Below are 14325 nucleotides of genomic sequence, written 5' to 3'. Positions count from 1 at the left end.
TCATCTTCTTTTTTTCATTCCATGTAACTGTTATCATTTTTTTTTGTCTATAAATTTTGCAAGTATTTACCTACTTAAAATTTTCTTAGATTAAGGACCTGCCCGAAACGCTGCGCATACTAGTGGCTTTACAAGACTGTAATTGCCATATTATGTATCCTCACATTCCCAATGTACCTTCTTGTATATGCATAAATAAATAAATAAATAAATAAATAAAAGTAAGCTTCTAACATGGATGAAAAATTTTCTGACATAGAAAAATGATGGCAGTTATCAGAGGCAATGTATCAGACTGGAGAAATGTCACAAGTGGAGTATCACAGAGTTCAGTTCTTGCACCGGTGATGTTCATTGTCTTCATAAATGATCTACCAGATGGAATACAGAATTATATGAACATGTTTGCTAATGATGCTGAGATAATAGGAAGGATAAGCAAACTTAGATGATTGTCATGCCCTTCAAGAAGACCTGGACAACATAAGTATATGGAGCACCACTTTGCAAATGGAATTTAATGTGAATGAATGCCATGTTATGATATGTGGAATTGGAGAACATAGACCCCACACAACCTATAAATTATGTGAGGAATCTTTAACCCTTAAAGTGCGCATCACGTCATATGACGTGCTGGACGTTGTTCCAGTCAACTGCGCATCACGTCATATGATGTGTTGGAGTACTACGCAAGATTTAAACAGCCCGCGGATACACAGGGTTCACCACAACTTCATCAGGGCTCTTGTAAACAGACGCCATTTTTAAAAAAAATCGTGGGCCAAACTCCCGGGTGTTATTGGCCTCAGTATTGAGTGAGCAACCAAGCCTGACGCACGCAGCATGAGCTAACAGCACTGCTGTTCAGCTTGTGACCACAGCATCGCCTAAAAATGCCAAATTATACTTGTTCATGCTATTATGAAGCGATGATATTATTACAGAAGACCCCTGACTGTGGTAAAACTGACCAGGGTTCTGATAATAGCAGGATTGTGGTGATATTTAGCGCTGTGCGCCATGGAGGGAGGAGTAATGCTGTGGGAGGGAGGGTGGTGGTGATGTCTTTTGACTGTGTGTGGCCACCTTTTATTGACTGCACTCAGCATACCAGCTTAGTGGTTCGCTATGGTGAACACAAATGTAGATACTTATATATAACGTGTGTATAGAGGGTATAAACAGCAAGAGAAGGTTTGGAGCCGCCATTTTGGTGAGGGCGGTGGCGTCGTCTGCACGACGCCACCGTGCAGACGACGGTGTTGTTTACTGGTTACCACGATGGTCTTTGGGCACCATACCAGTTTATTTGTACAAGTATGGTGAATAAAACAGGTAGATATTTATATATAATGTGTGTATATAGCATAATAACACCACACAGTATTGTTGGAGGAGAAATATTAGTGCGACTGGCCTTGAGGGCAGCCGCCGATCAGCTGACTGTGTGAGTAGCCACATCTTTGTGCCTTTACTCACCATACAAGGTTAGATGTACAGTTATGGTGAACAAAACATGTAGATACTTATATATAACGTCTGTATATAGTGAATTATAGCAAAAACATTATTGTGGGAGGAGAATGTGGGTGAGTCAGATGACTGGAGGGAGGGCGTGAGTGGCTGGCTGGTAAACGGCGGTCATGCCTCGTTACTTTTTGACTCATAATAGCTACTTAGTGGTTCATTATAGTGAACAAAACATGCAGATACTTATATATAACCTGTGCTTATAATGTAATAACCGACAAAGTATTTGTTCACTGATTGATGAACATAGTTGAATATAATCATAATCATAGAAACAATCTCACTCCACAAATTTTCTTGTGTCAATTACATTTACAAAATCCTGTTCTTAAATGCAAATCCTGCTCTGAAACTCTCCCTGGACAGATGTAATAGGACCCATTATCACCACACCAGAAATAAATATCTCTTTGATATCCCCAGAGTCAAACTTAATCTGTGTAAACACTCTATGCAAATAAAGGGACCCAGTCTATGGAACTCACTCCCTAATGAATTGAAAAGCTGTCCAACTTTTGCGTCAATCAAAAACAAAACTAAAAAGTACCTAATTTAATCTTCATAGTTTTTTTACTTTGTTGCTTTAAAATTGCACTGTATTTATTGCTACCAAATCTCCCTACCTTTATGTACCCAATCCGAACATCATTACCATTGTGATCATTGCTGTCTTCTTATATGTGCTATCAATCTGCTGTACGGTGTCTGTTAATCTTGTTTAAATTACCAATCAAGTTGTTAATGTAATCAACCAGAGCTTTAATATACTTACTATTCTCTCTCATCTCATTTTTTTTCTTGCAATGTATCTGTTATCATTTTATTAATTCTGCTAGAATTTACCTACTTAAAATTATGCTAGATTAAGGACCTGCCAGAAATGCTGCGCATACTATTGGCTTTACAAGATTGTAAATACTATGCTAAGTATTCTCTCTAATACAATGTACCTTCTTGTATATAAATAAATAAATAAATATATAAATAGATAGAAAACTATCACCTGAGGATCACATAAAGAATGTTGTGCGAGGAGCCTATGCTACACTTTCTAACTTCAGAATTGCTTTTAAATACATGGATGGCGATATACTAAAGAAATTGTTCGACTTTTGTTAGGCCAAAGCTAGAATATGCAGTGGTTGTGTGGTGCCCATATCTTAAGAAGCACATCAACAAACTGGAAAAGGTGCAAAGACATGCTACTAAGTGGCTCCCACAACTGAAGGGCAAGAGCTACGAGGAGAGGTTAGAGGCATTAAATATGCCAAAACTAGAAGACAGAAGAAAAAGAGGTGATATGATCACTACATACAAAATAGTAACAGGAATTGATAAAATTAATAGGGAAGAGTTCCTGAGACCCGGAACTTCAAGAACAAGAGATCATTGATTTAAACTAGCTAAACACAGATGCCAAAGAAATATAACTAAATTCACTTTCGCAAACAGAGTGGTAGACGGTTGGAACAAGTTATGTGAGAAAGTGGTGGAGGCCAAGGCCATCAGTAGTTTCAAAGAGTTATATGACAATGAGTGTTGGGAAGATGGGACACCACAAGCGTAGCTCTCATCCTGTAACTACACTTAGGTAATTACACATCCCACACACTGGAACCTCCCCGCTACCTCCTTTCCCCCCATCCCACTCCCTCCTCACTACCTCCATCTCTTCATTCCCCTCACACTGCCCCCCCCCCCCACCAGCTGTAACTCCTCCCAGCCATATGGACAGAGTTAATACAGTTTGCTTCCTTGCTACCAGCTGATGGATCAGGAGGCAGACTCTCTGAGCACCTGACATTAAACTCTTATTATTTACTAACTGATTGTTTACCGCAAAAGTCTGATTGACTGTGAATGGCTGATTGACTGTAAATGCATGACTGACTGTAAATGCTTAACTGGTTGCTACCACAACTGTGAATGCTTGACTGTGAGTGCTTGACTGACCTGTTGTGGCTAACTGACTGGTTCTGACTGGCTGCCACATAACAGAGGCAGTGAAGTGTGTGGAAAGGAAAATCTGGAACCAGTGATGCAGATATGACTGCACAGAAGGAGAGGAGGGGACAGTCCTTCTAAACACTCACCTCCTCCTCCTCACCTTCCCCATACACCAACACCGCTCCACCCTCCCTCCCTCCCTCCTCACCGTCTCCCATACCAACCTGTCCTCTTAAAAAGAACGTCGCTTATGGCCGTTTGCCTGTATGGCCGAATATGGACATAATTTGAAAATGAAAGATAAATGAAAATAAATTTGGGATTTTTTTTTCAACAACAGTAAGTTAAGGGTCCTCTGATAGGTTAGGTGGGCAGGAAATTCTCATAAAGTTTCAAAACGGTATGAAAAACGTTAATGGAAAGTTCCCTTTTCTAAGCTTGCCGAGTAAGTCGGACAACCCAAACATAAAGCGGAACAGAACGTCACTTTTGTGAGTCGATTTCATTTCAAATTACGTCCAAATTTGGCCATAGCGCGCATACGAACCAAAAGTGACGTTATTTTTAAGAGGACGAGCTGCCCATACACCAACAAGAGTCCTCAGATAAATGAGTGCTGATAAATGTTCACATTTTATTTATGCTTTATATTTATACCTGATGGTTTTGTGTATGAAAAATATGAATAGTATTCTTTATGAAATGTATTTTTAAGTTAATATTTTTGGGTGTGTGGAACAAATTCAATTTACATTATTTCTTATGGGAAAATTCATTTTGGTTTACGAACCGTCTCTGGGAACAGATTAAATTCCTAAACAAAGGTACCAATGAACTTGGAAGTTGGATAACTGTTGTGGGTAGCATATTAGAGAAGGCCAGTAGCTGATGTAGGGAGCCCTGGATAAGCCTAACAGGCTTCCTGTCACCAACTACTGGAAACATAATATGAACCATATTTGTTAGCCTTACCATGTGGCTGCATTTCTCGGTGAATGGCAACACCTTGATCACTCACGCAGGGGCACTGTTAATTTAAACATGACCTTGTAACATTGGTGTTTAAGATTCCTTGCCTGGCTGTGCTGTGATCCGATAAGGTGTACACTATTACTATACTTTTGGAAGCAGCAACATAACACAGCTCAAGAATTCTGCCAACATCTAAAATCTATACCAATTTAAAGACATTCAGTAATGCATATTATATTTTGAGTATTAACATTAAAACATCAGTGTGCACATAAACCAGTCATCTACACCCTTTCCCTTTCTTACCATCTCCTTTAACAGTGAAGGAGAGAGGTGCCAAATGCCCAATGGGAGTTCGGGTATAAACAGCTTCTACAACCATGTCGTGATCTGCTATGTGCCACACAGCCACCTCCACTCCAACCTCACCGCCAACCCTTTCCTGTTGCAGAATAATTTGTTTTATTGGACACTGCATCTTTATTGTTGATGCCTTGTTTGCCAGCAACAATTACACATACATAATTATACTATAATCATATACTATAATTATACTATAATCATATATATTATATACTATAATAAGCGAATAATATTCGCTTATTGAAAAGATATTACAAGTCAGTGTGTTAAATGGTAAAATATTATTCTAGCATATAAATAAAGTTTAAGATTATAGTAGGACAAATTCAGTGCTTAAAAGTATAATTTCTGTCAAGAGCAATCAGGAGCAACTCCGATGTAAAAGAAAGTCATGAAGAGCATTTTCTTGATTCTTATTCCAGGCTGTCAAGAGAAGATATTCTTTCAATTAAGTCATATATGATGGATCTGAATTTACCTTACCTGAGGGCCACCAGCGACCTCGACAGGGAAGCCTATGGCTTGTCACAGATCCAAGCCCAATTATTCCTGAAGATTTTTTCTAGCTTAATTTTGAAGTGAAGTACCATCTTGGCATTTATAGCTTTGATATACAATCCCATGGGTTTATTACCAAATGGGAAAAAATCTAGAATTGAATGCAATGACATGCCTCTTTCGGTCGTTCCCTGGAGCTAGGCGCATGGTTAACTTACCAACAAAAAAAGGGTCCCAGTAGTACAGTCGGGTTCGTTCTCGATGCACAATTGAGAATTTTGGGTGAGAATCCCGGGCAGGACAGAAATGGTTGGGCACATTTCCTTTCACCTAATCCCGCTGTTCATCTAGCAGTGAGTTGGTACTCAGAAGTTAGTCAGCTTGTTGTGGGATTGCATCCTGGGCGGGGTCAGTAATTTGACCTTGGAGGGGACCTTGATAAAAGCCAAATGTGTATGAATACACTCTGGCTTCCTATCACTCTCCACAGTGAATTATTATTATTTTATTATAAACTAATCGTGCCATGCCAGGCCCTTGTTAGTCAATAAAGTCTACCAGAGACTGGAGACAGGAGAGAATATTATACAAATAATATACAGTAAACAAGATAAACTTCAGGAATATGGGAACACATGAATAAAAGGAAATCAATAATCACTGTCATGAAATAGCTGCTTAACAGTATTGCACCCCGGGCGTGCGCCCCGCGCATATGCGTGAAGTAGGCCTAGTGGTGCGGGCGAGCGCTTGGCGACACTAAATGTGTATACAGTACAGGCATACCTCAGTTTAAGAGTTTAATTGGTTCCTGGAGACGCCTCGTATTCCGAAAACTCGCATTCCGAAGCTAATTTCCCCATAAGAAATAAAGGGAAATGAATTAATCCGTTCCTGACTACCCCAAAAACCCCACATCAAACTAAATTTTTATACCTAGTTCATCTAAATAAACCTACAAAACTATGTTCAAGTTATTACTTACCTTGCTGTTGAATGCTGTAGGCGTATGGAAGATGGTGAGGAGGTGGGAGGAAGAGAGGAGTTACTGTTTGGAAGGGGAGTCCCCTTCCATTATCACGTCAGGCAGTGAGGACTTCACTGGTATGCACACTCTGCCACATTTTGCCTGCATACCACTAGGACTTGCTTGTTTTACTAAGAATTAGTCTAATGACACTTGTTTTGCCCTACATTTTAACACTTGTCTGTAGTAAGACATCACATTATCATTTAACAGGTCAATGAAACAGCCTGCTACAGCTTTATCTGGGTGAGTTTTTTCAACAAAACTTTGCAGTTCTTCCCATACTTCACACATTTTCTTAATCAAGAAGGGACATCCTCTACTGCCTCTACTCACAGCTATTTTCTTAGGTTGAACCTTACCAATGGCTTTCTTGAGACCCATGGCAAGATATATAATGACAACTTTTATGCTCAAATGGCCAAAAAAACGATAAAAAACTGTAAATCCTTGTGAAGAATTCAGGTGGGATAGTCACTGGACACGAGACACTTACCTGGTAAACTGAGGCGCGATCGCCATGCCACCACGCGCCAGTCGGCCTGTACACGTATCAACAAACTCGTGTCCCGAGGTAACCCTCGCCTTCCGAGACATATTTTTGGAGTAAATCCTGCTCGTCTTCCGAAAAACTCGCATACAGGGACACTCGCATTCCGAGGTACCACTGTACTTGTTTCAGTTTTCTCACCTTAATTCTCATGCTACGTCATTGGTTTTGGTATCAATGTGTTCGCAATTAAATTCCCAGCAGGTGTATATGCATATATTGTCCAAAAAGCCCAGTGTGACTCCCTTAGCAAAGCCTAAAGTTACCCATCAAAGAAAACCAATTATCACACCCGCAATTTAATGTGTATACTCGTTCAGTTTGATAACATCAATTTTCGTGTTACGTCGCTCATTTTGATATCAAACTGTTCACAATATAAAGGCGCATATTTTAAGACTAGTCCCATAATAATAGAGCAATAGCTGGAATTTTAACAAATATTTTAATTTTGGATCTCATCATCACAAAATTATTTATATATCTTTCCAGTGTTCTGATATAAAATTTTGTGATACATCTTTAATTTTAGTATCAAACTGTTTGCAATGTAAAGGCGTGCATTTTAAAACTAGTCCCATAATAATAGCACAATAAATAGAATTTTAACAAATATTTTAAAATTTTGACCAAAAACGTATTTATAATCTTTCAAGTGTTCTGACATCAAGTTTTGTGTTACATCTTTCATGCTGATATCAAATTGTGCGCACTCTAAAGGCACTCATTTTGAATCTATGCCGATGTCGATCGGATAGAAAATGAATTTTATACAAATATTTTTTGTATAGGACGTGAGCAGTGTCCAAAGTTAGGACACGAGAGAAAAAAAGTGGACACGAGGGGTGTCCAAAGAGAGCAATACTGTTAAGAAGAGCCCAAGAAAAAGGAAGGATGGGAACTGGGAGCCACTGAGGGGCCCAACAAAAACTAGCATTGGATGTAATGAAACACCATATTTTGGGTGAGCCCCAGAGGCTCCCTGGAGCTTATTGGGCTAATGTATGTTATATTAGACCATAACATTAGCTACGGACTTCAGACCTACCAGGGATCAGCGCCAGAACCTGACCCCATCAGAGAGGTTTCAGGGAGCAATGGCCCTGGAAAACCCCCTTGTGGTTAGGGGTTTTCCTTATCTGCCATCAACCAGGTTAGGCACCCAGAAAGGTAGGCATAACAAAACAAACTCCACATGGTAAGAAACTAAAACAAAAACCGAACAGAGAGGTAAAAACTCCCTATAATCCCAAGGAAACAAGCAAACAAGCAAACATCCCACTTTACTACCGCGCCGATTGTCCGCGCAGCCCTCCCCGCCCCGAGAGGGGGAGGGGAGGGGCCTTGGACCTCACTGCGCCGTCTGCCTAGCACCAGTTCGGAAGCTAAGCTTCAACAATGCAAAAAAAAAAACACCGACCAGTGGGAGGGAGGGTTGCCATGAAGCTTCAGGGGCTCACCCAGAAAATAGCGTTTCATTACATTCAACACTAGTTTTCGGTGGGGAGCCCCTACGGCTCCCTGGAGCTTCATACCCAAAGAGAAGGAAAAGAAAGGGCTGACCTGGGAGGCGGCCACCACAAACTCTGCAAAGCGAAGTCAAGACAACAGGCAGCAACCTGCAACACAAGAACGCACAGGAGCAGATATGCTCACAAATAAAAGAGCTGCCAGGAACCTGTGCAACCCCCAAATCCATGTGCCTGAAATGAGCCCAAGACCTCACCAAACACAGCAGCAAAAGCTGCAAACGTCCGAACGGCATGGGCGCAAGGATAGACCGCAGGCTGGTAGACTTAAGAAAACTGCGGACGACCTGAGAGAACCGAGCCCCGAACAGGGAACGAGGGAAACCGGTTCAGCCCAACGCGCATCCCCAGCCACGGCACACAGATAACAGCAAATAGCTACAACTGGACAACACATGTCGCACCCCCGGCTGAACCAACCAAGTATCAAAAACCCAAGGACCCCTCCGGAAAACAGCTGTCTCAACCGTCGCCAGAAGGACAGAGAAAGGCTGCAAGCGTACAAACCTACCACCAGCATCAAAAGAGCAGCAACCTCTGCGCCGGAGGAGAGCCGGAAGCTCCCTGACCCGACCCACAGAGCCAACAAAGTATGGCCTTTGAAAAACAATCTTGAACCGAAGGGGCTACCACAAACTGAGGAGAGAAAGGATAAAAGGGCACCCTGATCAAGAACCAGGACGGCTCAGGCGGCGCATGAGCAGGCAGGAGGTGAAACAACACGAGAAGCGTACGGAACGGGGCAGATGTGACGTCCACCTCGAACGCCAGCCTGAGCAGCTCTGCCAGCATGGCACAATACGAGGCGACAGTAAGAAGCATCAATTAACAGTCCTGAAAACTCAAGAATGGACAAGACAACCCAATGTGAAAGAGAAGACAACCTATGAAGAGCAAGAAAAAGGTGCATAGAAACACCAGGCACGTCATACTGTCACCGAGACGAAGCTCGCAGGTAGGACACCATCAACAAAGCCACCTGATCAGCACAGAGATGGTGATACCCGCGTCAAAATACCAGATGCGAAGAGCCGAGGAAAAGGCCGAACCAGTCACGTACAGGACCGGTCCGACCTGCCGAAAGAGGCGGAGCCACGGGAAAACGCCCCGGGTTCGGACACCTATCAAGCAGCGTCTGAAAAGAAAGCTGGGCCGGCCACCAAGGGACCATGAGAACTTCTCTCTCTGGGAATGGGCTCCAACCCATTGGGCGCTGGGGAAGCAGCTTGCTTTGTTGACTCTTGCATAGTCCCGCAGTTAGTGGGCACTTTTGGTTGTCTTCCAGCCTCTGGTGGCGGCGGCGGAGGGCTTCTCTCCCTTTGGGGGGTTCAGGGCTGGCGGGGTGGGCTTCTTTTCCTGCGCTTCGTCATGTCATCTTAGTTGGTGCATTGGACATGGTCGATCCACCCCATCCTTCTGCAGTTCCCGTCTGCTATATGCAGACACGGGCCTGGCAAATCTGTGGTTCTTCTGGACTTCTTCAGTCTGCGCCCTGGATTCTATGCCCTCATCGGAGGACTGTTGTCTTCGGTCCAGCTTCTGTTGGGGCTGGGTGCCTGGATGGTGGCCCGGGACCTCCAAGTCACATCTTGGCACATTCTTCTCCAGTTTTCCGGGACTGGCACTGTTAGTGGTGGGGCTTCAGGCTTGCCACTTTTGTTGCCTTCCCTAGTTTGTAATTGGCACTTGGTGTATTTACGCATCTTTATCGGATCTTGGTGCCCTGTCTGAGTCTGCTTGGGATTCAGTGTCTGGCCTACCTCGACGACTGGCTGGTGTGGGCTCCCAGTCGGTGCACTTGTCTGCTCAACAGAGGTGTCGTTCTTTCCAGATCACCGGGTTTGGTTTCCTGGTGATCTGGAGGCTGTTCCATCTGTTTCTGTCCCGGGTTCGGACCTGGCTGGGTCTTGTTTAGGGCTCTTGAGCCGCTCCTTGTCTTTCCCTCCAGAAGTGTTGCTGCGGCTGTGGTCCTGCCTCCGGCTGTTCATGAGGGGGTTCCGTGTTGCTCGGCAGTTGCTCGAGCAGTTGTGCGAGAGTCTGAACTTTGACGTGCTGGTCTACCCGCAGGGTCGGGTTTGGCTTCGGAGTCTATTTGGTTCTTTCGGAGACTCCCCTTCCGCCTCTCTTGCAATCGTTGGGTTCGTTCCTCCGGGGATCTTGTGTTGGTGCTGCGTCATCAGCATCCTCTTTGGGGTTTTCAGGGTTCCGTGCGTTGGCACCTCTCCGAGCCTTCGCTCAATGTGTTCACGGATGGGTCATCTCTCGGCTGGGACTTTGTGACCAGTGCTCACCAGGTCGGCCGGGGGATGGTGGGGTCTGTCCGTCCATCGGGCTCACAGCACAGTTCAGGAGTTTGTGGCTGTCTGGTTTGCGCTTCGGAGGGTTCGGGTCACTCGGTGCTCTACCATTCAGCTCCATTCTGACTGTTCTCTGGCAGCTCTTTGCCGGAACCACAGGGTTTCTCTTAGGTGTTTGACTTTTGGGGTTGGTCCCTTCGAGTGGCTCGTTTACTGGATTCTCGGGGTTTGGCTAACAGTGAGGTTCATGTCCGGGGTGTCCTATGTCCTGCCGGACAGCCTGTCTCGGTTCATTCCTCTGTTTGCGAATTGGCCAGTCATCGCCGACTAATTTCGTTGGCTCTGCTGGACATATAGACACCTGGCCATGGACGTCTTTGAGACAGCGTGGTCCAGGCATCGCCCATTCTATGTGGCGCCCTTACCCGCCTGCGAGGCGTTCACGGTGGATGCCTTTCGGCAAGACTAGTCAAGGTGGAGGTACCTGTTCCTCTTCTCCTGGTCCAGCTGTTGCTTCGGGTTCTGGCTCGGTTGCAGTCCTGCAACCAAGCCACAACCACACTGCAGTCTACACTAAGGAAACAAACATAGGAATGTGCCTAAATGCCAACAGTGACTGCCCAGACAGGTACAAGAGGAGTGTTGTTAAGGCTTATGTCGACCGTGCTCTCGGCCACAGCTCAGGATGGAAGCATGCCGATGAACTCTATAGGGTAAGGCAGGTCCTAGTCAACAACGGCTTCTCCAATGGTTTCGTTGAAGACATCATAAGAAGGTAGGTGAAACGCCATGCAACCCCTGAAGAGACAACTAACACAACACCTGTACCCCTTATTAGACTGTTTTACAGGAATTTCTTTTCCACAGCTCATAAAATGGAGGAAAGGGTCCTGAAAGATATTGTTAATAGAAACGTTATCCCTACAGACAAAAATCAGAAGATACAACTGACGATTTACTATAAAACAAAAAAAAACGGCCAGCCTACTCATGAGAAACTCTCCAGACACAAAGCAGAACGCTTTAAAAGAGACCAACGTCGTCTATACCTTCAAATGCCCACTTGGGGACTGTAAGCCTCAAAAAACTCAGTATATAGGCAAGACAACAACATCTCTTTCCAGGCAATTAATGATGCATAAGCAACAGGGCTCCATTAAGGAACATATAATCTCTTCCCACAACCAGACCATCACCAGAGAAATCTTAGCAAACAACACAGAAATCATCGATAGATACAGCGATAGCAGGCGGCTTGACATCTGCGAGGCACTACACATCAAGAAGTCAACACCAGCAATCAACAGCCAATTAATGCACAACTATATTCTACCCACTTCAAGACTCCACTCTAATATAGAAGCATCAAGAAATATGGGCCAATAGGCCCTCTGCAGTTACTTCCATTCTTACCTTCAATACCCATTGTTTCGTGTTCTATCCTGTGTTGAAAGTTTTGTTCACCTCATCCAAAACTGTTGTAACATATCACCTCACCCAAAATGCAGGTATAAAATGAAAAATGAAAGCTGTTTAAATGGTGGTAATTATTTCCACATTATCTTTCCACTGTTTTTGTCCTAGTAATTGAAGTGCAGCTTTTGAGTCTGTGTGTATGATTGCATTTTGTATCTTGGAGCAGTCGCTAAAGGCAAAGGACTCAACATAACTTTAAACTGGATCCCATCCCATATTGGAATCCCATTAAATGAAAAAGCTGATGAAATTGCTAAATTGGCCACTCGTCATCCAGTGATACATAAAACAATTCAACCCAGCCTGGAGAACATAAAAAACATCATCACCAAAAAACTCTCACATCTCATCTTATTAAGCCTACCTACACCAGAGAATAGCTGAAGGTTCGCCATCTGCAACATGGTATCTTCAGGCAACCAAATTAGAAAGGTTAAATATCCCAAAAGGAATCCACAGGGAAATAGCAGTTAGATTATATAGACTACGTCTAGGTTACAGATGCAACTGGGAGATTGGTGAACCCCGACAGAGAGAGTGCATCTTCTGCCAAACTGTCACAGAAAAGCCATTACTTCACTATCTTCTGGAATGTGAAGCAACCAATGACCTTAGATGAGCTTTAAGAGTTCCTGAATCATGCAGTGGCCACCCTGAAGCCATTAACACAGCCACTCTCCTGGTCAACAAAGGTGTCCAGCAGCTGGACACCCTCATAAAGACTGTGAAGCAGTATCCTCCCCCGCGATAACAGCTTGATGGTTAAATGCAACCTCAGAATACCGAGAAAAAAAAAATTGTACCACTTACGGGCTATTCATGTCCGTGCCACCTCTTGGGTGGCTTAATCTTTATCAATCAATCTGTTTAAATCATTGCATAGTAAGAACTCTGTTTAGTGTTTGCAGGTTATAGTTGTGTGTGTGTAAACTAAAAGTCTTTGAAAATGTAATAAGTTTTTACAAAATGCGTTCAAGTGTCGCATCAGACTAGAAATAAAAATGAATTTTGGAGAATTGATTTTTCAATTACCATCAACAGTTAAAGGAAACATAAGAAAGATTGAGAAAATTCGTGTTAGAATTATTAATCTTACTTTTTCGGTCATATTTAATAATATATGTCTACAGGAAAGACAGTTACCAAAATATACTAAAATATATATAAACATATATATATAAAAATATATATATGTCGTACCTAGTAGCCAGAACGCCATTTTCAGCCTACTATGCAAGGCCCGATTTGCCTAATAAGCCAAGTTTTCATGAATTAATTGTTTTTCGACTACCTAACCTACCTAACCTAACCTAACCTAACTTTTTCGGCTACCTAACCTAACCTATAAAGATAGGTTAGGTTAGGTTAGGTAGGGTTGGTTAGGTTCGGTCATATATCTACGTTAATTTTAACTCCAATAAAAAAAAATTGACCTCATACATAATGAAATGGGTAGCTTCATCATTTCATAAGAAGAAAAATTGAGAAAATATATTAATTCAGGAAAACTTGGCTTATTAGGCAAATCAGGCCTTGCATAGTAGGCTGAGAAGTGCGTTCTGGCTACTAGGTACGACATACATACATACATACATATATATACATATATATATATATATATATATATATGATTAATCCAGTGTAATTGGCCTGTTATGTTGGACATTGTCTTCTGTGTTGGCATTGTTATGTTCTGGTCTTGTCCTTACTCTCATGGTGGGTAGAGTAAATAGTTCCGTGATTTGGGTGTTCATGGTAGGTTGTTCTATTCTTATGTGAATTGCCTCAAGAATTTGTAATCTTCTTGCATCTTGGGTTTTGTCTATTATGCAGGTATTCTTGTTCAACATTTCTCTTGTTAGAGTGATGTCATGGGCTTTTCTCATGTGATTCCTAGGGGCACCGGATTGAAGATGGCATGTCAAACGCCTCGTCAGCTTGGTCAACGTCATACCTATGTACTTAGATTGAAGGTTACATCCTTCGTGGGGGCAAGTGTACATGTATACAACGCTTGACTGCTGAAGAGGGTTCTCCGTCGGCTTCGGGCTGCTTTTGATAAGGAGTTCGGAAGTCTTCTTGGTTTTGTAGAATATTATCAGGTTTATGTTTTGGTTAGGAGTAGTGCTTTTT

The 14325-nt window shown here is 42.9% G+C and overlaps 1 protein-coding gene across 3 annotated transcripts in view; it reads right to left on the bottom strand.

Annotated features, from left to right (window-relative positions):
• Nucleotides 1-14325, bottom strand: part of LOC123755738 (uncharacterized) — a 136331-nt gene that overhangs the window by 63021 nt on the left and 58985 nt on the right. For all 3 annotated transcript variants that reach the window (XM_045738483.2, XM_045738487.2, XM_069300016.1), the window contains exon 6: nt 4759-4894. In XM_045738483.2, coding sequence (XP_045594439.1) covers nt 4759-4894 — 136 coding nt within the window. The remainder of the gene's footprint in view (nt 1-4758; nt 4895-14325) is intronic.

This window comes from Procambarus clarkii, chromosome 43 (assembly GCF_040958095.1).
Source record: "Procambarus clarkii isolate CNS0578487 chromosome 43, FALCON_Pclarkii_2.0, whole genome shotgun sequence".
NCBI classification, from domain to species: Eukaryota; Metazoa; Arthropoda; class Malacostraca; order Decapoda; family Cambaridae; genus Procambarus; species Procambarus clarkii.
Note: the sequence above shows the minus strand (reverse complement) of the source record. Positions and strands in the feature narration are given on the sequence as shown.